Source organism: Miniopterus schreibersii, assembly GCF_964146895.1.
Source record: "Miniopterus schreibersii genome assembly, chromosome: 4".
In the NCBI taxonomy this organism is placed as follows: Eukaryota; Metazoa; Chordata; class Mammalia; order Chiroptera; family Miniopteridae; genus Miniopterus; species Miniopterus schreibersii.
Window position 1 is genome coordinate 84,782,999 of NC_138105.1, and position 25,511 is coordinate 84,808,509.

Consider the following 25,511-nt stretch of genomic DNA (forward strand, 5'->3'; position numbering starts at 1 on the left):
TAAATTACTCCCCCTTTGCTCTAGGTCATAAACTTCTGGCTTTGAAGAGTTTATGTTCCTTTCAAAGCGCTGGATTCAGCCCCTTGACCTGCTTATTTGGCCTTCAAATGATTTTTAAAATCTGATTGAATTGCCAATATTTGAAGTTGAGAGAATTCCCATAAAAATCTGGTTCTCCTGGTATCTCTGGGCTCACGTTCCCACGTGACCCCGGTAGGGTTTTTGAGTTTCTGTCTGGACCATTTTACACACCCCTCAGCTGCCTGTGGAGCATGTAGGTCCCCCCCATTTGTTTCCATCCTGGGAGCCCTTTAAACATCTCATAGGGTCTGCTCCTCCTGTGAGCTGAGGTGGAGACTTACATGAGGCCCAGGGTGCTGCAAAATTTAGGATTTAGGGGTAACGATTGGGTTGGAGGAGGTGGCTTCAAGACCCTTTTGCACAGCACTGTACATGAGATAAATGGGAGGGGAAAAAACAGTGGCTGAGGGAGCATCCTCTGACTGCATCATTAATTACTGAATATTAGACCAAAATTAGCATCCGTGAAGTGTTGATACTTCTACCTAGCAGTTCATATTTCTAAATAGGCCAAATGGAAAACCATCTTTACCATTTTTTTCCCCAAATGACACTCATGGAACACTGGGAAGGAGTTCTGTTTAGACAGATGCCCTCTCGCCCTGATTTAAGCAGAAGAAATGGAATGTGAAGCGTTCTGTTTGGGGGAAGTGTCTTTGGAAAATGTAAATCGAGGATGTGGGCTTTTCTTGGGGCCCCAAGACTGACGTCATTTTTCCTGGCGTGGTGTAGCAACAACAATAATAATACTACAACAATAACCACGGCTAATGGTACTGAGGCTCGGTCTGCCTCAGGCGCTGGCTTGCTGAGCACTCTGCATACATCATCTCATTTCTTAGAGTAACCCTAAGAAAGGAGGTTCTGTATTATCTCCATTTTTCAGATGAGGAAACAGGCCTAGAAAAATTTGAGGAACTTGGCAGAGCTGGTCTGTAGGGAAAGCGAGACAATCGACCGAAGTCTGCTTGACTTTGGCCCCTCCTCTTTCCCACTGCACTGTCCTCGCACTCCTATCTCTGTGCCCCCCTCATTATTAATAATGATGTTCCCATTCTCATGCATCTCTAAGCACCCTCCCCTACCAGCATCCTTCCTGACAAGCAGGAAAGGGATTACGATCCCCATTAAGCAAGAAAGAAGGAAACTAAGGCTCCGAGAGGGAAGGTGACGTTGCTGGGGTCACATAGCGGTGCAATCTGAAGTCCTCAGAGCGTTCCCAGACATTGTCCCCCATTGATCAGGGCCATGCTCTCCCCGTCACAGTCCCTCAGAACTTGTTTTCACAAGCCTCTGCCTCATTAGATGTGCAGCCGTCAGCGTTGGGTTTTTTCCCCCTGTTCTCTGCCTGCGTGTGTATGAGCCTTGCCACAGGAGCCTTATTAATCATTTGGAGTTGAAGGTTACCAAGAAAAATATGCCAGAGTGTGACAGGCCATTAGTATTTGTGTTGTAAGGAAACCAGTAATCATCCTAATTGGTGCACACTTTGGAGCAGAGCGGGGCTGCGTTCTGAAGGGCTGTCTCCCCCTCCACACACCACTGATGCGTTAAAAGCCACAGTAAACACGCCTTCCTAACCACCGCTGCTCGCAGAGGCACCTGCCCCTGAAATTCCAGGCCATCCACGTTAGATAAGCCTCTATTCTCAGAGCAGCTGGGTCGGAGTAGTTGACCCTTGGAGAGAGTTATGAGGTCAGTGGAGCAGCCCCGCCTCTGGCCTCAGAAAACTCATGTCCTGTGCTGTGGTTTTGATGGTGACCAGATTTGCCTCCTAGAGCACAGGTGGCCCTGGAGGCCAGGAGCAGCCTGGGAGAAAAGAGCGTAGTCCTCGTACCCCACCCCTATTCAGTGACACTCACCCAGATCCTAACAGGGCTTCACTTTTCCTTTTTTTTTTTTTTTTTTAAGCATTTATTTCCCTCTTTAAAAGATGTGAGTTCTATTCTTTCCCTCCCTATCACCAGAGGTTCTTGGGGGGGTAGGGCTGGCCTGCTCTCCGAAAGCCCGCCTTCTATGCATCACCCCAAGCCGAGGTTTTGTCCAGCTCTACTTTATCTAGTTTGTATTATGAAAACAGTAGCTGTTTTTTAAATAATTATTTTATTATATCAAATGTGCCATTTAAAATGTACCCTCTCTCCACACTTCACGCTCCTCCCCTTCCTTCTGAGACTCTCACTATTCTGAACAGAAACTGCTGGGGAGACTAGGAATTGGAAGTTCCATTTTGGAGAGGGCGTTTTGGGAGTATCAGAAAAATCTTAATGTGTGTATTTTGTAACCCAGGAGTTCCATTTCCCAGTGTCTCTTCTAGAAAATTTCTCACCAGGCTTAGTATGAGGCACATGTAAGGATGTTCAATGCAGCACTGTAATCACACCAAATTAGAAGCAAGGATCTGTAGGGGGAGGAGCACAAACCATGACATATCCCTAATATGGAATCTGATGCAGCCATTAAAAATAAGGCACTGCCCAGCCAGGTGTGGCTCAGCGGCTGAGCGTCAGCCTATGATGCAGGAGATCGAGGTTCGATTCCCGGTCAGGGCACATGCCCGGGTTGCGGGCTCGGTCCCCAGTGGGGAGCGTTCAGGAGGCAGCCAATCAATGACGACTCTCTCATCGATGTTTCTATCTCTCTCTCTCTCCTCCCTTCCTCTCTCTGAAATCAATAAAGACATATTTTAAAAAAAAAGACAAACACAAACAAGGCACTGTACCTAAATGACATAAACAGAACTCTAAGATATATTATAAAGTGTAAAAACCAAATTGCAGAACCATTTATATAAATGCACACACTGACAAAAGCAATACTTTATGTTTTCAGTGTGGATGCATATGTGTATGTAAACATAGAAAAAGGCATGGAAGGATATACTCCAAACTGCTAACAGCAATTACCTATGAGACAGGAGCATGAACTAGGATTAAGGATCGCGGCAAAAGAAACTTGACCCTCTCTTGTATTTGTAGTTTTAGTATTTTTTTTACAAGAATATGTGGCTCTGGCTGTTGTGGATGAGTTGGTTAGAGCATCATCCCGTGCAGTGAAGGGTCATGGGTTCCATTCCTGGTCCTGGCAAATAACCAGGTTGCAGGTTTGATCCCCAGTTGGGGTGCATATGGGAGAACCAGTGTTTCCCTCCCTCCCTCCCTCCCTCCCCCCCTCCCTCCCTTCCTTTCTCTCCAGAATCAATGCAAAACATATCCTTGGGTGAGGATTTAAAAAAAGAAATTTAAAACAAGAATGTGTATCTTTTTTCTTATTTCATTAAAAAAGAATACTGTCTTGAAGCAAAGATGGTTACCCAATAATTTATTTCCTGCAAGGTTTTAGAGATTTTGCATGTTTCTTGGGGGGTAGGCATATTTGTGTCTTAATAGGCTAAATTTTTGTTTCTTAGTAAAACCTGTGTTTGATAGTCATACACGCTAAAGAAATGCCCCTTCCAATTCAAATAAATCATGAATTACTTCTTCAGTGCTTAACAAGATTTATCATTGGTGAGAAGACATTGGACTCTGTCTTATTCCCTGCATACTCCGCTGTTTTAAGGCTCTGTTTCCTTTCCATGGGTTGTTCTTTCTGCATAGAATGTCCTTCCCTACCTGACTACCCTGATGATGCCATTGAAACTCTCCTTGGGAGACCTGTACTCTCCTTGGTCACCTCCCAAAGTTAATTCATTCTTCGAGTACTGCTGCTAATCTTTGTGTATACTTCTCCTGTTAAAGGAAGCATAGTGGTTAGAAGCACAAGGCAACCTGGATTCAAGTCCCTGCTCTGCTGCTTACTAGCAATACCATACATAGATAATATCCTGCAACTCTCCAAGACTCAGTTTTCTCGTCTCTCAAATGGAGATGATCATCTCACCTTGTAGGATCGCTGTGGACGTCGAATGAGATAATACTTGTAGGATGCTTCGCACCATGTCTGGTTCCGGATCATTCTTACTGCATGTCAGCTGTTCATGATATTCTTTAGCAGAAGTATCTTCCATAGTAGACCTGGAGCCTGAGCTTGGTTGTCTTGGTTTCTGATCAGCTTGCACTATCCCTAGCAGATAGTGGAGGCTCCTTTCAATGTTACTCTGCACTGAGCTGTGCAATAAGGAATATGGAAGGATGACCTTCTGGACCATGGTGGTTTGCTACTAAGGGGACATGAAAGCCCCAACAGACTATAAAGTGGATTAACTGGTGATGTTTCATTTACTTTTACATGTCTAATTTTTAAGAATTTCCAAAATAAGCATGTGTTACTTGTGTAATTTTTTTAATGCCCCACCCCCAGAGTGAGGCAGTGGTAACCCACAGGAATGGGGTCACCAATGGGAGAAAGTCAAGTACTGTGACAGACCCAAATAGAAAAGGTACTGAGGAGCTAGGGGGCATTGCAGGCATGCCTCAGATCACCATGTGATTTCTGGGTGATGCCAGTAGCCGGTGGCTCAACTCAGACAGCCATCTGGGTGCCTGCATGGGAACAAAATGCCTTTCCAGGGCTTTTCGTTTAGTTTTAAGCTTAATGATAACCCAGCTATGAGCAGCTCCTCCTGTTCTCACAGGGTGTCCTAGCAGTGGGCAGTAGTGGGGTGTGAGTGTGTGTGTGTGTGTGTGTGTGTGTGTGTGTTTGAGCGTGAGTTCACAAATCTAACCATATGGGCATCCGGTGATTCATGTACCACCAGAGGATTAGAAAAATCTGCCACCAGTGCTCTGGGTTTAATGCAAAACTCCCAGCCCACATTGCCTCACACATTCACACCTACCCACGGTGTGGGGTTCTCTTGCAGGCAGCATTTCTTGTGTTTTCTAGCCCTTGACAAATAAAACAAATATAACACTGAAAAGTGAAAGATGCTCACAGCTAGGGCTGGGAGAAAATTGCAGGGGTAGATAAAATGACCTAGAGCTTATGAAAAGAAAACCACATTCTCTCTATGCTAATTACTAAATGCATCTCAGAAGGAGCTATTGGGTTAAAGAATGAGGCCCTGAGAGCTGGATTTTCACCATTCTCAGAGCCGGTCGCATGGACAAGCATATCATCTTGGAACTGTAGATTCGCACCGTCTCAGGGCTAGAGGGGGCCTTCAAGGCCGCGTGGTCTAAGCATTTCTCTAACTTCTGAGTCTCTCTGTGGTTTGCATGAGTTCAGCCTCTGACTGAGTTCTTCCAGTGATTGACAACTCGCTGTCTTAGGAGATATCCCGTGGCTTTGCTGGGCAGCTCTTATCATTAGAAGGTTCTTTCCTTATGCTAAGCTGAACTGTAACTCTCTGCCAGTTTTGTCTTCTGTCTTCTGGTTCTGCTGCTTCTGCCGGCAGACAGCATGGTGTCAGAGACAGGGAGTGAGCTGCAGAGCCAGAGAGCCCACTCTTCTAACCTGCCAGCTACTGATGCCGGGCAGAGGACTTCACTGGTCCCAGTCTTAGTCCTGTGTCACGCAAAACCGGGCTACTTCCCTCAGTTGAGTTAATTGGAGGATCGTGTGAGATAGTGGGAAAAGGGCATGCTAGATCTACCTACGTGTACTGATACAGAAAGATGGCTGTGACATAGTGTTAGGTGGGGGGAGCAGGCTTCGGAGGAAATGAGTACACACAGAAACGCTGGAAAATTGGGCGAGAAATACACCGAACTAACAGCTGCCTCTGGTGGGTGAGACTACAGTGGCTTTTGTCACTCAGATGTTACATTCTTCCCTAATGGTTAAAAAAATTTTTTACAACAAATGTATCACATTGAGAATCATAAAAAAATAGTAAATACCTTTCCATTTTAGAAAGAAAAAAGATGAAATATTTAGAACACTGTATATCTAAAAATCATGTCCACCTGTATCCGTGGTGGTTTTTTCTCTGCAAGCTGTCTGAATCTTTGAAGCATATCCTAGCAGAATTTTGTGCAGTGTCCACCTACAAGAAATGGCCTTAACATCTAATCAAAACAATAGTGACTATGTTAGGTCCTGCCCCGTCTGCCTCAGGGCCTTTGCATTTGCTCCTCCCTTTGAGCAACTTGTAATCAGTCTGCGTTACACTGCTTGGTAGTCACACCTGAAACATAGCCATCTCACCAACAGGCTTGGATGTGATAGGCAGAGATACGAGTTCTGTTAAGTGGGGAGTGATGCTTGAGTGGGAATTTCATGAGTGGACAGTTCATTGATAAGTATCCTGATGTGAAGGTGACTTTTGCTTCCTGATGCTGCCTCCTACATTTAGAGACTCACAAGTAAATACCTGGACGACAGCCGCCCCACCCCCAACATGCTTGACATCTTCCCTGGGGTGACATGATGAATCCTCTGGAAAAACATTGTGTGTATAGACTTTAAAAAATAAAAGCAGCAAATGACAAGCAAAATTTATCAAATCAGGATTGTTTGCCAGATATCTGTGAGCATCTGCCATATGACAGGTGCTGTGAGAGACTGGAAAATGAATCACTCTCAGTCCTGCCCTCAGGAAGCTTGCTACCAGGCAGATGGGCACAAGTCCTGAACCAGAATGTGCAGGGAACGCAATAAGAGCTGTGGTTGGAGCCTGAGCTATGCTTAGTGGGCATCAGAGGAGAGCATCGTTCATGTGGAGTGCAACTCAGGAGCACTTTGAGCTGAGCCTGGATGGAAGAATAAGATCCTTTGGGCCAGAGAAACAGAGAAGGGTGCTCTGAGCTGAGGGATTTGCAAGAGTAAAGGAGTGAAGGCAAGAAAAGTAGTCAGTTGGTGTCTGCAGAGAGAGGACCAGGTGTACAGGGTTGCAGAGAGAGGATCGGGTGAAGGGTTGAGATGGGAGGGAAGCTTGGAAAGGTGGGCTGTGGACATTGCTGAGAGGCCTGAAATGTCACCAAATGACATCAGTAGGCCTGAGCTCTGGCAACAGTGCGGATAGAATGAGAGGTGAGAGGATTAGAGGCCAGATCTGTGTATCCATGTTAATTCCTATTTGGAAGTTTCTGTAAATAGCTGAATACCCCAACAGTTCCTGCTCTGGCACTAACCAGTGAGGAAGCAGAGAAGGAAGAGGCCTAGATGGGAAGTCTGCAGGACCCCACAAAGCAGGTGTTTCCAGATAGTCATGGTTGGGTTGGGTTGGGTTGGGTTGGGTTGGGTTGGGTTGGGTTGGGTTGGGTTGGGTTGGTTCGGGGGTGATAGTAGTTAGAGGTGTTGGAAGGAAAACTCTGACATATGTTCAGCTTTCTGTTCCTGTGCATGGAGCAGGAAAATCTCCCCCAGGAGAATACCTTTGCCCTTTACCAAATATGAAACTGACAGGTTGACACTGCCGCTAAAGTGGAAGACTTTTTTCTTTTTTAACAACACCTTCATGGAAGCCGGCCTCCTAAATGAAACACATGTTGCTCTCCAACACCTGACAACCTGACATAATTTAAGAGCAGCTACCAGTAGCCCACAACTGGAATTGCCCATGAATCTGCTCCCTTGGATGGTCTCCAACTGGGTGAAAAACTGGAGTGGACAAAGTCCAAGGGGCCAGGGCTTCTCTCCTCATTTGTAGCTGATTCGTGGGGAGTCGCTTTCAGAAAACAGGGACAACCGTAATTAACTTGATAGTGTTGGTTTCTGAAGTGTTTTTGTCGTCTGATTATGAAACAGATTTATGGCCCTGCCCACCCGCTGAAAGGGGACCAGGGCATTTAGTTGAAATTAAAAGTGCAGATAAGACTGCCTGTTTAGATAATAGCATATTTTTAAATAGATTACTCATCTCTTTGAAATAAGGGAGAGGAGTTAATTTGTGTGATGAAGTGCTTGCTATTTCTGGGAGCTGGCTGGTGGATGTGATTGCCTGAGGAGGGAGCACAACTCATTCTTAAACTCACCAAAGGCATGTTCTGGCCAGATACCTGCACTCCGAGGAGAGGGGTAATTTGTAATGTGATGCCAAAGAACAGAGGGGCTTGTTGCAAAGCAAATGTTTGGGGAAGGTGTACAATCTGTGTTTGGACTGGGGGCCAGATTCCCATTCGTTCTCAGAAAAGTGCCAGAGGAACAAACTTAGCATGTTGATCCGAGGCCACTGACTGTAGGGGTGATGAAGAGAGGCAGACCAGCCGGAGCTCTGGAGAAACACCACCGGCTGTGTAACCACGGGCCCTGATGGACCCTGTTCAGTCTGAGTTTCTGCCTCTGTGGGGTTAACCCCGTAGGGTGGCGGCAGGGGGTGTGTGGGGTGGAGTCAGCCAAGTGCCCGGACAGTACCTGGTCCCCCTGTCCTCCTCCGTAAGTTTCCCTCCAGAAAAGTATCTTGTTGCTGGAATATGCCCAAAGCACTTCACCCAGCCTCCTATTTTCTCACCGCCCCCATTGCCAACCACCACTCGAATCAGCTTACAGACACGGCCGTGTCTCCCCAGGGTGGGTTCTCTCTCCTCCCGTTTATGCCACTGTGCCCCTTTTCTAGGAGCACAGGTGTGTTAGGGGAAGATCGTACTTGTGGGGCTCGGAACCCCACCAGAAGTTCACTGCTCTAGGAAATTACATCAACAGCAGTGCTGCTCATGGTACCTGAGTTGCCAACCCACAGACCTGTACCAGTCTGGAAGGTGAACTAATATGTGTTCCAGTGTATGACATGGAGGTACAGACATTTGGCTAATTCTCCGTCTTCATACAGTCATCCCAAGCATTTATGTATTGAACCGTGCTGTTCTATTATTTCTTCTTTATATCACAGTAGGGGAATTATATAGATTTTTTTTTTCAAATTGGATATTAATAGGTTTTATTATTTAAAATTTTTATTTTAGAATATTAAAGGGGCCCATACAAAATAACTGTTATGTAAAGAAACGTTGAGTAGGCTAGGGTTGAAACCCCTGAATCAGGGGTGTTGGAGCTATGTTGACCTTTGAACTTAGGCTAAGTGTCCTCTGATCTGCTGTGTCCTTGGTGTTTTCCAGCTGCTGAGACAATAGGCCCATAGATGCAAAGGCCCTGATACACACGTTTCCCTGACAGCTCTTATGGTGAGAGGAGAGACACCTAAATACACTCTCTGGAGTCTTTGGCAGGAGATTGGCCATTTGGGAGTAATGTCTCCACCTACACGGTATTCCAGAGATTGCAAATCCACGTACAGGAATTCTAGTAATGATTGTCAAGGTGAGTAGTGCAGTGACAGTCTTGTTTGTAGAACTGGACCTGGGTCCATTTTTGTGCATCTCAGGAGCCTGATAATAATAAGTCACAACAGTGGGATGTCACAGAAGGAGAGCTGTCCTGGGGCCAGGGCATGGCAGAGGACCTCCACATCCAGTGGGGCATTTTTTAACACTATCGGTTCCAGGCCGTGGCCTGGGCCAGGGTTTTTCCTATCGTAGTCGGCCCATTAGAGGGTTATAAAATCAGCTTCTGGGGTCATGACCAGCTTTTTAACAAAAACAAAATATAAGAGGATAGAATAGAAAAAGCATCTGAGCGCATCACACCTTACCTTTCAGTTATATATGTGTGTGCCAGGTCATGATGTAAGAGGGATTTCTTTTTATGAGTCATAGTTGAAAGATTTGAGAGCCACTGTCCCAGTGTGTATAGCAGTCAGACTCTGAGACTTAAGGTGTGTGAAAACTAGTTCCCCTGGGGATTTTTAGGGCTGAGGTTTGAGAACTCTTGCTGTGAGCCTAGGGGGAGGTGCGCTAGTTTGTCAGATCTTTTCTGCCTTGAAGGTGAGAGGAGCATCAGGGAGGGAGGTGAGGCAGGACCAGGCCAAGTGGGGACCACTGTGAGTCTGAGGAGGAGGTACCCATCCCCTTCACAGGTTTGCTGGGGGCCAGCAAATCGGCTCAGAATCCTTGAAGAACTTCAGTCTTTCTATTATTCTAGCAGGAAGTGTGAGTTTCTATTTCTAATCATTTAGAGATTCTAATATGGTCACAATGGCCCAGGTTTATTTCTCTGAGCTCACCTTCTGCATTAAGGCAGATCAGTGTTTCTCGACTGTTAGCACGTATCGGAGTCAGGTGGAGAGCTTGATAAAGTCCAGGTCAGCAGGCCTCACCCATCTGATTCAGTAGGTCTGGGCTGAGGCCTAAGAGCTGGCATTTCTAACAAGGTCCCAGATGACAGTGATGCCACTGGTCTGGGGACCACACTTTGAAAACCACCATGTTAGAGCAGCAGAAAGGACTGTGCCCAGCCTCGTCCCTGACACACAGCAGGAGTGCAGCAAATGCTTTCTTGATTAAACTAGACTGAATCTCCCCGGCAGAAATGCCTTCACTGAGGTATGGTTGATGCACCACTCTCAGGGCATGGATTGTACACTTTAAATGGGTGAACTGTATGGTGTGTGAATTATATCTCAGTAAAGCTATTATCAAGAAGAAGAGGAGGGTGGAGAGGAGGAAGGGGGATGGGAAGGGGAAAGGAAATGGTTTTTTTTCAAACCACACATCGAAGGTGTCTGCTGCGCCTTAGGTTGTCTTAGAGACCCCTGTCAAAGAAGGGAAAGGATCTTCTTGCTGACCTCTGAGGCCCCCTTCAGCCCTGCCACACTCTGAATTCCTTCCTGGGGCTCAGGGCCAGAAAACTCTCTCTCTCCTGAAGGGCTGGTCTGTTTTCCTTTTCCAAACAGTAAATGATGCTTAAATGCCAGTGCATTTCGCCAAAACCAGTCCTGGTGCCATCAGAGCTTTCCTCCCCAACCTCGCTTTCTAATTTCCCTGCTGTTTATATTTACCTATGTCAGTTTTTCAAACAAGTGAAAGCCCTGGACATCCCAGGGGGTGGGGGATAAGGTTGAGATTGTGTGACTAAAAATCGGTCCCCACCAGGCAGAATGCAGAGACGAGGGCATGGAGGGATGGTCTAGTTTCATGGTTAATAATGCCTGCTTGGGAATCAAAAGCACCTGCTATGACTCCTGGCTGTCACCTACTAGCTGAACACAGCATAGAAGTTTTCTGAGCCTAATAGTTTTCATGGTGATGAAATGAGACAATGTGGATAAATGACAGCATTTAACTTGAGGCCCAGGCACACAGGAAGCTCTGGACAGAAACTCTGACATTGACAGTGATGATAAGAGTAAGGGTCCACCTCATCTTAAGTTTTCTTTTGGCTAGAAGCACCTGAGTATCAAAGCAGGACGCAGGGTGACACTTTTAAAAAAAAAAATTTTTTTTTTTTAATTTTAAAGAGGAAGGGAGAAAAAGAGGGAAGCATCAATGTGAGAGAGAAACATCAATCAGTTGCCTCCCATACACACCCTGATCGGGGATCTAACCTACAACCTGGGTATGTGTCCTGACCGGGAATCAAACCGGCGACTTTTAGTGCACAGGATGACACTCAACCAACTGAGCCACAGTGGCCCGGGCAGCACAGGGTGCCACTTTTGAGTGCTATGGATCGGCAGTGCTCTAGAATACCCTGTCTGAGACTTGCAAGCAAATAAATCAGTCTAGAAACAGATGAGCTGTGACACTTTAATAGCCAGAAGCCCAGCAGAGCTGAGACATGACAGGACCCAGAACATCCACAGCGCCCAGAATCCGCCCCGGGTGCACAGAGGGCAGCTTCTCCCGCCACAGCCTCTGCGTTGTTGGCAACACCCAGGAGGCCTCTGAACCGGCGCTGACACGGGGCGGGCTGCTGTGTCTCGTTTGTGCCTTCCTCCCCTTCTCCCTCGCCGGCCTGCCCACGGGCCCTCTCCCGCACGCCCTGGGTCCCGCCGGAGCGTGGAACACAGGGCTCCTTTGTTCCTGGGGCTCCTGAGCAGGTGTCTGCCAGGCTCGCTGGCAGCAGAGGTTGAAACTCTTATGTTGTACTTGGGAATTAATTTATTACACACAACACTAGAGCAGAGATTTCTGAACAAACCAAACTGAATCGGAGTCCTGTCTTCCCACTTAACTTGCTGGCTGTGTGACCTTGGACCAAAACATCTTCTGAACTTGACTTCCCTCATCTTGAAATGCGGATGGTGGACCGTGACCTGCTTCCCTCACAGGACAGTCAAATCAAATGAAATGATGGGAGGGGAAGGTGTGTGGGTTTAGCAGGGGCCGTGGGTGCCTCTGGCTCTGCACTGGGCACTAGGGATACTCCGGCAAGCACTGTTCACAGAGCTCACCCTCCTGGAGCTTAGAGTAGGAGGGAAACAAAGCAAGTAATCCATGGATACGGAAGGGTGACCTGAGCTGAGGGACATGAAGGACACGTTCCAGGGCTCTATGATGATCTGCCCTGGACACCTGCTGTGCTCTGGGAAGACGGGAAAAGGCTTCAGTGATGAGTTGGAGTTTGAGCCAAGATCTCAGGGACGAGCAGGAGGTAACTAGAGGGGGATGTATGGAGGGGCTTTGGGATCTCAGAAATCCAGGCAGAAGGACCAGCAGTGACAGAAGGAGACATCATGGGCCTCTGGACACCTGAAAGCAGATGGCAGGGGGAGGATGGTAATAAGGAAGGAAGGGCAAGATGAGGCTGGAGTGGGGGCAGGGACAGCCCTGCCCAGCCTTATCGTTCCTGTAAGGATTGTGGACCTCCTCCCAAGAGCCGTGGGAAGCCGTGGAAGAGTTTTAAGCAAGAGAGTGTAAGGGTGACAAGCTGCAGTTTACTTCCCTTTCAAGAGACCACCCGAACTGCTCTGTGCAGGCGAGGCCAAAGAGGGACAGAGTGGAGGCAGGGACAGCAGTCCCAGCTGCTGCAGTTGGCCGTAGACTGCAGTGGTCCAGACAGGGACAGCGGTAGCCTGGACCAAGGCCATGTTCTTGCTGTGTCTCTGTTACGGTGCCAGTGTGTGAGGACCTCCCCCTTCTGCCTCAGTGTCCTAGGGCTGCCAGCATGAGGCACTACAGACTGGATGGCTTGAAACAGCAAAAGTTGATTCTCCCTCAGTTCTGGAAGCTAGAGGTGAGCAATCAAGGTGTTGGCTGGGCCATGCTCTCTCTGAAGTCTCCAGGGGAGGAGCCTTCCTTCCTCTTCCTAGCTTTTGGTGTTACCAGCAATCCTTGGTGTTTCTTGGCTTGTAAACACACCACTCCAATCTCTCCCTCCATTGCCTCATGGTGTTCTCCTTGTGGGTCCAAATTTCCCTCTTCTTTTAAGGACACTAGTCGTTGGATTAGGGCCCACCCTAAACCTGGATGACCTTATCTTAACTTGATTACATCTGCAGAGACCCTATTTCCAAATAAGGTCACACTTGCAGGTCCTAGAGGTTAGGACTTTGACATACCTTTTGGGGGGACACGATTTAACTCACAGCGACTCCTTGGAATGCAGCGACCTGTGCCACAACCTGCGAGGTAGAACCATCTTCGGAGTCCTAAGTATCCTCAGACCAGACAGGAGAGAGAGGCTGCATTTCAGTACAGGCTCAGGGAAGCGTGTGTGTGTGTGTGTGTGTGTGTGTGTGTGTGTGTGTGTACGCACGCACACGCATTCGTTCAGGTGGGATATACTGGGAGGACCGGGGAAGCACAGGTCCTCGCTCAAACCTCACCACCTGAGAGATGTAGGGCAAGGCCTTCTTTCCCCTGGGCCTCAGTTTCCTCTCTGGTAACACCGGGATTGATGATACCTGCCCCACCTTCCTAGTGACTTTCAGGAAGCCCACTGAGATGATCAGCATGCACTTCCTTAGATGTTCTGTGTCCAACATTGAGATAACTCACCAGGAGTGTCCTGGGGAGAGGGCAAGTGCTAGTCCGGGGGACTGTAATATCCTTCCCCGCTAACCCTGGCTCTCCTCTCTCAGCACAGTGGTTATGAGCACAGACTCCATTAGCTCCAGTATCACCCAGTGGGCAGGGGTGGGGGTGAAACAGGAGTGACCAGCAATTGACAGTTTCCAAAGCTGTGATGGGTCAATGGGGGGGGGGGGGGGGTTCATTATTCTGTCCTACTTTTAAAAATATGTTTGAAATAATTCTTAATTTTTGAAAAGTTTAGCAAAGAAGACTACAGACTCTGGAGCCGGACTGACTGGGTTTAAATCCAAGACCTGCCAATTACTAACTATGTGGACCTGGGGAAAGTTATGGAACCTCCCTGGGCCCCATTTCCTCCTCAGTAACACCGGGACACTTAATCATGACCTGCCTTGTGGCGTGTTTGTGAAGATGAGATGAGTAAATGCCTGTAGAGTCCTCGGGCTAGTGCCTGGTGTGGGCGGGCACTGAACACGGGATAACCATTATTTATAGAAACTGGGCACCAAAGAACAGTGTGTCGCCGAGGGGAAGTCATGAAATCACAGAGTCGGCTTTGCGGTCCCTCTAAGTCATACCTGCTGCTTAGAACTTGTCTTAGTTTGGGTTCCCTAAAGCAGATCCTGAGACGGGATTTGAGGGCAAGTAGTTATTTGGGAAGGAGATTTGGGGAAACACCAGCAAGAGAGTGCGGACGGGGGAACAAGAAGGGGAGGCAGCCAGTAAGGATGCCTGGGACTGGCACCACGCTGCCACCCCACGGGATCCCCTGGGAGCCAGCCCCGAGCATGTGTCAGGGGTCAGCCCACCGGAGGGGCAGGGGCGCTGGGGTGATGATCCACCAACACCACAGTCCTTGGATGAGCTTCACCCTGTGGGTGCAGAGAGCCCCAGGCAGAGGCAGGTGCTGGCGGGCGAAGGCGGCAGGCAGAGGGCAATGCTGAGGAGGAGCGGATGGGCACCCAGAGCCCGCCTGTGAGCTCTCTGATAAGTGCTCTTCTAACACCTGCTAAGATCCTGACAGCGATGGGGCTCGCCTTCAGAACCAGCCTCCCTCTTATTGGGTGGCTCTGGCTCATTAAATTAGAGGGGTAATATGGGCAAAAGCAATTCTGTAGTTTTTTCCGTCAGAGCGGCCCTTGGAATGGGAATGATGCATATTTGATATTAGGGCAGCTGCCTCCTGCTGCTTCAGGGCAGACATCTGTTCTCAGCCCTGGCACTTTGATGCTGAGCCAGGATATAGCCTCAGAATCTTTCTTAGCACAGCTTTAGGTCCCCGTTATAAACCCATGAGCATAGGCACTTTGATGAAGGCTGCTTATCCCTGCCCTGGTGTTTATGAAGATGGGGGGAGGGGTCCCAGGGTGGACACGCTGTGTCACAGACTCACTATATGATTCTGGGGAGGGCATTTCACTTCCATGGCCCTCCTGGTCCCCCCTGGGTAGAATGAAAGGACTGACAAGTGAGCAGAGATGGGGTTTGATGCATTAGGAAGAGCCTGCTCGTTTGCAGTCAGGCAGGTTGGGTTTTACACTGTGACTTCATGATTTATGGACTGTGTTCCTTAGGCAGGTTACATCACCCCCTCTAAGCCTCATGGCATCTTCTTCTATAACATGGGACCTTAATACCCCATTTGTAGGTGTCAGAGATGATGTATGTGAAGCAGGGAGCTCTGTGGGCGAGCGTGATAATTGTCATTATAACCGTCATCATCTTCACCTCAAATCCCTTTCAGCCCTGAAATTCGATGACTTGATGGAACGGAATGCCCTCATCCAAGTGGCAAAATAAGGCAACAGTCCTGATTTTGTGTAAATGCACTTTCTAATAAGGACAGGAGGAGCATAATTGCCCCTAAATAATGGCTCCAACTTTACCACAAGCTGTCAAAAGCCCTTAATTGCTTGATCTGTAATGATGCAGCCATCTGCGTTCAGGGTGATTCGGCGGCGGGGCTCTGCCCGAGCGGGGCCCTCGATGATTAGAGCGGGGCCGGGTGCTATTTCTAATTCTGATGGGAGTAGTGGTGTGTAGTAGAGGAGATTATCTCATCCTCGAGTTAATGACCTACCAGTTGAACCCAGCCAAGAAGAAGCGCTTGTCAGGATGACTATGGCTTTTTTTTTTTTAAAAAAAGACTGTTCCTGCCCGAACAGCAGCCTATCTGGAGAGTGATCATGCCTTTTGCTATCTTGTCTCAATGCCCAAGAAAGTCTCTTTTGGAAAGATTTAGTCCCTCAATTAGGGAAAATTGATTTCTGTTTTCTACAGAGTCACTGTTCCAAGGATAAGTGGGAAAGGGCGGGCGAAGCCATATTAATCTTTGAGAGCAAGCAAGGCAGCCGCCTGGCGTCTTTCAGCTTTCCAGCCTCCGGAGTGTGTCTGTAGACCGCCTTTTCTCTGGTTATCTTTCCACTGCCCCTGCCTACAAGATGCTAGACGCCGCCACGTGAAGCACGCGTCATCTCGCAGAAGGTTCTGGAGACTTACCTCAAGTGATGGGGCCGTGTTTCCCTAAGTGTCCAGTGCAGAAGTGGTTCTAGGTGGTACCAAGATGGTCTCAGGTGGCTCAGAGACTTTGCATGAAGTAACGTGGACTCGTGTGGAGAGAAGCTTTTGTCTTTTCGGTTCTGTCTGGTTTCTCCTGATGACCTCAGGTGGAGAGTCCCATATCTCCCTCCTTGACAGAAGGAGAGCCGACCTCAAGCTCCCAGTCATGGGGCAGCAGGAAGTTCTGGCTGAAATCTAGTAACATCGTTTAATTTTCACATGTTTGGGGTTTTTTTTTAGTTCTTTATCACAACCGGTATCGATTTTCCATTTATGGTGTTTAACTTTTTTTTTTTTCTTCAAAATAAATTTAATTAAATAAAAATTTGAATTTTAAAAAGTGAGTTGATTTTAAAAGTCTAAGTAAATTGTAGTAGGGGAGGTGGAAGAGGCAGAAAGATGCAGTAGTTTATGATTTTCAGCATTGGGAAAACATGACCGGGAAGGGAGAGCATTATGCTTCCACAGGGAACCCACACTTACCAGCTGTATGACTTCGGGCAAGTTTCTTAGTTTCTCTGAATATCAGTTTTCTCATCTGTCAAATGCAAAGTATGATTTTGTGAACCAAGGGAGATAAAATATGTGAAGCTGCTTTGCCAATCATAACCTTCCTTACCAGTGAAGTGATTCATTGCTTTACTGGGTTAGAAAAACAAAAGGTTCAGTAGGTTCTCGACCAAGCAGCCCGGGGCTCCTGGCGTGAAGCACAGCTCTACTGCTAACTGTGCCAGAGGCAGGCCCTTCCCTTCTCTGGACCACAGCTTTCTGTCTATAAAATGAAGAAACTGAACTACCCCAGGGAGTTCCAGGCTGGCTGTGCATCACAATTCCCTGATTGTGGTCAAGTAAAACCAAAGCTGCTGGGTGCTACCCTCGGTCTACCAAATCACCGCCTGGTTGATGCCTGGCAGCTTCATTTACAGCAGCTCACCAGGTGATTTGGACCCCCCCCCCCCCGATTTAGGAGGGCCCTTCCTGTGTAACCCCTGATGGAACAAATTCAGAGGATTTGGGCTTTGGTTAGGGAAGGCAAGAGCTCTGCGAGGCCTGGGCCCAGGGCCATTGAGGACCTTCTGGTCCAAACTCTGATTACAGAGATGGCACTGAGACCTAGAGGAAATAAGGGATGGTCTCACTGGGCCAGACGCGAACATAGACCAATTTTCCTGGCCCCAGTCAGTGACACTTCACTACACTCCAACTTCCCCAACTAGCACAATGTGTGCTTTGACCAATTTTTTTTTAATTGAACTAAAAGTTACAAATGGTGAAAAAATGTACAGATATCTTAAGTACACAATTCCATGAGGTTTGGCAAATGTTTACAGCTGGGAAACCAGCACCCCAGTCAAGATATAGAATGCCTCACCCGAGAAAGGCCCGCATGCTCCCTTTCTCTCTCTTTTTTTTTTTTTTACTTCTCACCCAAGAGTATGTTTATTGATTTTAGAGAGGAAGGGGGAGAGAGCAAGAAGAACAAACGAACGAATGAACATTGGTGTGAGAGAGAAACGTCAGTGGGTTTTCTCCTAAGTAGGTGCCTGGCCGGGAATCGAACCCAGAACCATTTTGGTGTAAAGGACGGTGCTCCAGCCAGCTGAGCCACCCGGCCAGGGCTGTACCAAAGCTTTTTTATCCACTTATCTACTGGTAGGCACTTGGGCTGCATCTGAATCTTGGCTATTATAAATAACACTACTATAAACATAGGAGTGCATATATTTTTTCAAATTAGTGTTTCCGGTTTCTTCAGATATATTCCCAGAAATGGAATTTCTAGGTCATAAGGCAGTTCCCTTTTTAATTTTTTGAGGAAACGCCATACTGCTTTCCGCAGTGGCTGCACCAGTCTGCATTCCCCCACAGTGTGCGAGGGCCCCCTTTCCTCCACACCCTCGCCAGCGCTTGTTTGTGGATTTACTGATGGTGACATTTTGGCAGGTGTGAGGTGACACCTCATTGTGCTTTTAATTTGCATCTCTGATGATTAGTGACATTGAGCATCTTTTCATATGTCTATTGGCCATCTGTATGTCCTCTTTGGAGATGTGTCTGTTTAGGTCCTTCACCCTTTTTTTAATTGGATTGTGTGATTTTTTGATGTTGAGTTATATACGTTCTTTATAAACTGGATATTAGCCCCTTATCAGATGTATCATTGGCAAATGTGGTCTCCCATTCAGTGGGCTATCTTTTTGTTTTCTTGATGGTTTCCTTTGCTGTGCAAAAACTTTTTAGTTTGATATAGCCCTATTAGTTTATTTTTTCTTGTTTCCCTTGCCTGAGGCAATATATCAGAAAAAATATTGCTACAAGAAATGTCCGAGATTTTACTGCCTATGTTTTCTTCTAGGATTTTTATGGTTTCAAGTCTAACATTTAAGGCTGTAATCCATTTTGAGTTTATTTTTTTGTATGGTGTAAGAAGGTGGTCTAGTTTCTCTTGTTTTGTACGTATTGGTTCAATTTTCCCAACACCATTTACTGAATAGACTTTCTTTACACCATTGTATGTTTTTGCCTCCTTTGTCAAATATTAATTGACCATAAATGCATGGGTTTATTTCTGGGCTGAGAACTGGCTGTTAATATGGAGTCTTCCAATCTATAAATATTATTTATCTCTCCATTTATTTGGGTCTTTATATATGAGACTATTACAAATGCTATTTTTGTCGTACTCTCCAATTGTGTTTTGCCAGTATATAGGAATACAATTGATTTCTTTTTCTTTCTTTTTTTTAGAATTTAACTGCCTTCTGGAGGTATAATTTACATACGATAAAAATCACCCATTTTAACTCTGTAGTTCAGTGTTGTTGTTTTTAGTGAATTTATACAGTTGTGAAACTATCACTGTAAATCATTTTTAGAACATTTCCATCACTCCAAAACGTTCTCCTATGCCTGTTTGCAATCAATCCCCACTCCAACCCAGCTTCAGGCAACCACGGATTTCCTTTCTGTCTTTGTAGTTTTACGTTTCTAGAAATTTCACGTAAATAGAATCATGTACTATCTAGTCTTATATGTCTGATTTCTTTGACCTAGCATAATGTTTTTAAGGCTCATTTCATATTATTGCAATAGCTTGTTCCTTTTTTATTGCTGAATAGTATTCTATTATGTGGCTATTCTACATTTTGTTTTCCATTCATAATTTGATGGACATTTGGATGGTTTTCAGTTTTGGGCTCTTATGAATATTGCTGCTATGAACATGAGTGTACACGTTTTTGTGTGGAAATATGTTTCCATTCCTTTTAGGTGTATACCTAGGAGTGTGTTACAACTGTGTTTAAGTTTGAGGAACTGCCAGACTGTTTTCCTAAGTGGCTGCACCATTTTACATTCCCACCAACAGTGTATGAAGATTGTCAACTCCTGTTATTATCTGACTTTCCGATTATATCAGTCCTAGTGGATGTCAAGTAGGACGGTGTCCCACTGTGGCTTTCGTTTGCATTTCCCTGATGATTAATAATGGTGAGCATCTTTTCACGTGCTTATTGGCCAGTTGTCTATCTTCTTTGGAGAAGTACCTATTTATATTCTTTATCCACTTTTTTTTAATTGAAGTAAAGTTCACATAAAATTAACCATATTCTCGTATACGATTAATTAGAACTTAGTACATTCACAGTGTTGTGCAACCCTCACCTCTATCTAGTTCCAAAATACTTTTATCATCCTCAAAGGAGACCCCATACCCATTAAGTAGTCACTCCCCATTCCCCTGACCCTGGCCCTGGTAATCACTGATTTGCCTTCTGTGTCTGTGGATTACCTATTCTGGAACATCATACAAGTGGAATTATACAGTATGTGGCCTTTTATGCTTGGCTTCTTTTACTTAGTATAATATTTTTTAGATTCATCAATGGTGTAGCACGTATCAGTTTTTGATCCATTTTTATGGCAGAGTAATAGTCCATTGTTTGGATATATTCTTTATTTGTCGATACATTCATAAAGCATTGGAAACTTGGGTTATTTCCACCACCTGGCTGTTGTGAATAGTGTTGCTATAAACATTCATGTATAAATAATCAAAAGGTTGTTTTAGCTATTCTGGATCCCTTTGTCCCTTGCATTTCCATAAATTTTAGGATCAGCTGTCAGTTGTCAATTTCTGCAAAGAAATCAGCTGTGATTTTAATCACGTTGAAGCTGAAGATCAATATGGGAGGTATTATTACTGTCTTAATATTAACATGAACTATCTGTCTCCATTTATTTTGGTCTTTAATTCCTTTCAACAACGTTTTGTAGTTTTCAAAGTATACAAATTTGTACTTTTGGTAAAGTGTAAATTATATTTTTACCCTTTTAAATTGCATTTTCCAGTTGTTTTTTATTTGCTAGTAAATAGAAATATAATTGATTTGAAAATGTTGACCTGTATCCTGAAATCATGTTAAGTTTACCTATTAGTTCTACTTTGTAGATTTCTTAGGATTTTTTATGTAAACAATCATGCCATCTACAATTAAAGACGTTACTACTTTTTCTTTCCAGTATTTATGCCTTTTATTTCTTTGTCTTACCAGTTGCACTAGCTAGGTAACTAGCTGTTGTAGTACTGTACAATACTGAGTAGAAGTGATGAGAAAGCATACATCATTAAATATGATGTAAACAGTAGGGTTTTTTGTAGTCATGCTAGAGTTTTCACAAAGGGCCCAAACTCTGAAATTAAGAGAACACCAGCATTTAGTGGAAAGAAACCATTTTTCAGATTTATTCAAAACAACGTTTCCACACGTGGGACAAAAATGCACCTGACATTAGAATAAGCATAAAGAGGAATTTGTTCTCACGTGCAATAAGAACATCCAGAAATCTATCTGCGTCAGGCACAGGGGGATCTGAAGCATCAAAATGTCCTCAGAATAATGTCTCTCTCCGTCTCTTGACTCTCTTCTTACACACTGGCTTCAGGCCCAGCAGATCCTCCCACCACCTCTTATCACCTCATTTGGCAAAGATGTCACCAGCAGCTCTAGACTTATGGCCAACCAACCAAATAACTAACTAGCAAAAAGAAAGGGCCCTGTTTTTTCAGTAGGTCTGAAAAAACCTCTCAGTATTCATTATGTGGACAAATCAGGTCACATGGCCATCCCTGGACCGATCACTGAGGCCAGGGGAATGGGATGCCCTCACTGGTCAGGCTCAAGCTGCCTGCTCTGCCCCTTGGAACCAGGGGATGGAGCCAGCCCCACCCAAATCTGATGGACTGAGAAGGGGAGGGGCAGTTTCCCAAAGTAAAATCAGAGTATTGTTACCAAAAAATGAGGAAATTGATCCCAGCCAGGCATGAACCACAGCTACTCACAGAAGATCCCTCTGTGCTCCAGGTCTGGAGCTGTCACTGGACCTCTTTGAGCTTGTGTCCCCATTTGCAGCATGCAGATGGTGGTCCCTGCCCTTCTTGGCCCTATCTGAGAGGTACAATGAGGCAGAGTACTGGAAAGCTGTGTCTAAACTGTAAAGTGCAGTGCACATGTGAGGGAGAAGTCACAAGAATGATTACTAAGCAGTTCTTCTTACCCATCATCCATCTGTCCTCTTCTGTCTCCCTCACAGAGCACCTGAAGAAGCCACTTGAAGACTACATGGCCCATTTCCCCAGCGTGAGGATTCTCCGAACCAAGAAGAGGGAAGGGCTGATAAGGACCCGGATGCTGGGGGCCTCAGCAGCAGTTGGGGATGTCATCACATTCTTGGACTCACACTGTGAAGCCAATGTCAATTGGCTCCCCCCCTTGCTCGGTAAGGAACCCTCCCAAGACAAGGTAGGCAACTTGGAATGAGCCAGCCTTCTGCACAGAGTCATCCACTAGGGTTCCCCGGCCTGCTTGAGAGCACCCAGCACAATGCCAGGTGCCAGGAGGGGTTTGGAAGTTCAGGAGTTCTCAAAGAGACCTTAACAAGCCCTCCAGTTCCGTCTCTTTATTTTACAGAGAAGGAAGCTGAGACTCAGAGAGAAGGGAAGTGACTTGCCCAAAGTCATACAGCATATTCGTTTCTAGTGATATGATTGCTCCTCCAGATTAAAGTTTTCTTAGAAAGCAAGCCATCGTTGTCTACACTTAAGAGCCAAACTATGGGGGGCATCATATCAACTTAGAATAGTTACTGTTCACTGCAATGCTACTGTGAGGCAGGAAGGTTGCAAGCATTATCTCTAATTCTTATAAAACTATGCCAGGTCAAAAGTATCCCTTTTTTATGGTAGAAGAAACTGAAGTTCAGGGATATTGAATGACTCACTTATTCCCTTGGGCCATAAGTGTCAAAGTCACCATTTGTCTGACTCCAAAGTCTGTCTGAGAAGTTCAGCTTTGATAAAGGCAGTGAGCTGGTGCTGACAGTTTGACATTGAAGAGGAAATGTCCCATTGAGACTGGGAGTCAGGCTAGGGACGGCAGTAGAGGAAGGGTTACCAATTCAGAGAGAAAAGTGAGCCCCTCAGAAGTGGTGGGTGTGTTCTCCATAACAGAAAGCTTAGGGAGCAAGGAGGACTGAAGTTTAGGGCGAACTTGAGCAAGCATCAGAATCACCTGGAAGACTTGTTAAAACAGAGTGCTAGCCCCTCCCCAGAGTTTCCGATTCAGGAGGTCCTGGGTGGGGCCTGAGAAGCTGCATTTCAAATCAGCCCCCAGGAAATACCAGTGCTGCTGGTCCAGGGCCCACACTTTGAGGAGCACCGGCTAGGCCACCATTCAGAGTGAGGACAGAAAACAAAATCCACGCAGTTAAATGGGACAGCCCAGCAAGCTGTGTTCCAACACAGATCAGCATGCAACTCTAGTATTCGATTAGGTTCTTTTGACCCCAAGGGTCCAGGGCCCCAAGGGGTTAGGAAAGGATATCCCCCAGATTTTCTGGTAAACTGTTGATTTAATTAAGCCAAAAGGTCTACATCTGCCTCTCATTACAGAAAGAACAAAAAAGAGAAAAGCCTCACCATCAGTCGCCTAATTTATAGTCCTGAAGGAACAACCCATTTGTTGGGTCATTCAGTGACTCATAAAGAGAATGGAGTGGTGGGGCAGAAAGCCGAGCTGGTTGTCTAAATAGCCCTTAACTCTGTTTCTATGGAAATATATGAGGGTAATTTTCATAATCTGCAGACATACACGGAAGAAGCATTCCCCCTCTATTTTTTCTTTTTGCAATAGAAATGTGAACCAGTGGTGTAGATTTAAAAGTCTGCCCTGCTAATATGATCAGCAGACAGAGCACATTATGGCTTTTGTCTCTGAAACCATTTACACCTCTCTGCACAGCTCATTCTGCCGTCTTTGGAGAGCAAGCATTTCTGAGTAAGGATTCAGCCCCCCAAAGAAAAACCACTGTTGATCATTTCCTCCATCATCATCATCATCATCATCATGATCCTGGCTCTGCTAGTCTCCTAGCTTTCTAGGCCACAGCCCCATTTGAATTTGATGGTTCTGTGGTGGAACAGGCAGGCCAGGCATTATTACCCACATCTTGCAAATGAGAAAACCGAGGGCCAAAGAGAATGAGGGAGATGCTCAGTCTTCCAACGCCTGCTTCTGAGCTGCTTTCAGCAACCCTGGTCACAGACAGTGTCGGGAGTGCTGATCACGTGCCAAGTATCTTGACCCCTGTTGTCCCACTCAGTCTTCACAGACCCCACAGGATAGGTGCTGTCTTCCTCCATTTTGTCAGGAAGGAAACTGAGACGGAGAGGCATCTGACAACCTTTCCCAAGGTTACCCTGCTAGCAGGTGACAAAGGCAGGATTCGAACCTGGGCATTCTGTTATCGAATGAGCCCAGCACTGAACGCTGCTGCTCTGATGCAACCCCTTGACCTCATACCTCTCACCCTCACCCAGCATCCAGCAGAGCACTGTGTCCTCAGCTCAAGCCCTGCCCAGAAGTGAGATCCCCTGAATGGCCATGAATAGTTAGGAAGGAGGCCCTTCTCTGTCTAGCTCTTTCCCTGGAGAAGGTCCTGCTGCATTAGAATCCCCAGGGAGCCTGTCACAAGGTTGATCCATCCCCACCCTCAGGGATCCTGAATCAGTGGGCCTGGGAGGGGGGGGGGGGCTGAGTAAACACATCCCAGGTGGCAGCTACTCACCTCCTCTGACCCTACCAGGCTCCCCAAGCCAAGTCTTGAACTTAACTCCTGGCCCAGAGCCGCCAGGCACCCCAGCACAGCCCACTTGCCCCTCGTGGCAGATCGCCTGCCCCAGCAGTTCACCGGCACCCCCGAGAATGCTGGGCGTGGGGATGGTAGTTATGTAGCTGGCCCTGGGCCCCTGTCTTGGGCATCAGGACTGGGATGGGAGCCCCGGTCCATCTTGCTTAAAGCCTGCGCCCTCCCTTCCTTTCCAGGATTCTCACGTGCAGATGTTCAGAGAAATCACCCAGGGAACATGTTAAAAATGCAAATAAGCTGCAGAACAGAGTCGTGCACTTAGCTGCTCCCCCATCCTGCCTCCCTAATGGGCATCTCTTGGTTTCTTCAGACCGCATCGCTCGGAACCGCAAGACCATCGTGTGCCCGATGATCGACGTGATTGACCACGACGACTTCCGGTACGAGACCCAGGCGGGGGATGCCATGCGGGGCGCCTTTGACTGGGAGATGTACTATAAGCGGATCCCCATCCCTCCAGAACTGCAGAAGGCGGACCCCAGCGACCCATTTGAGTAAGTGTGAGCGAGCTCAGCCATCTTCGTGGGCACAGTGTGTACCCAGGGCTCCTGAAGGGAGCCCCCAATGCGGTGGGCCCAGCAGAGGCCCAGAGCTGGGCAGAGGGGCTCCCCTGAGGAAGTGGAAGGGGGCCGGGCGATGGAGCAGCCTGAGCCGAGGGGAGGGCATGAGCGGAGCCCTGCGCCTCTTCAGCAGGTCAGGCATTTGTTCTTCTCCTGATCCCGTGGCCTCAACATGGTCCAGCACTACTGTTAGAGCCCTTCCTGGTCCAAGTCAGAGAGGAAACGACACCTGCCCAAGGTGACACATAGTAGAGGCTGAGGTCGGAATGGGGGGCTCCAGCAAATGGAGTTTTCAAGGTAACCGGAACCCCCTTCATGGCTTAGAGCCTCAAGGTTTGCAAGGTGCATAAGGGTGGTCCTGGCCCGTTCCTCCTCCTCACTTCAGGTTATGCAGCTGGTTAGTAGCAAAGGC

General features: G+C 46.8%; 1 protein-coding gene across 1 annotated transcript in view; it reads left to right on the plus strand.

Moving 5' to 3' along the window:
- The window catches only part of GALNT10 (polypeptide N-acetylgalactosaminyltransferase 10), a 170,515-nt gene that overhangs the window by 116,756 nt on the left and 28,248 nt on the right, over nt 1-25,511 (plus strand). The window contains exons 5-6 of the mRNA XM_081135940.1: nt 21,927-22,112; nt 24,850-25,033. Coding sequence (XP_080992066.1) covers nt 21,927-22,112; nt 24,850-25,033 — 370 coding nt within the window. The remainder of the gene's footprint in view (nt 1-21,926; nt 22,113-24,849; nt 25,034-25,511) is intronic.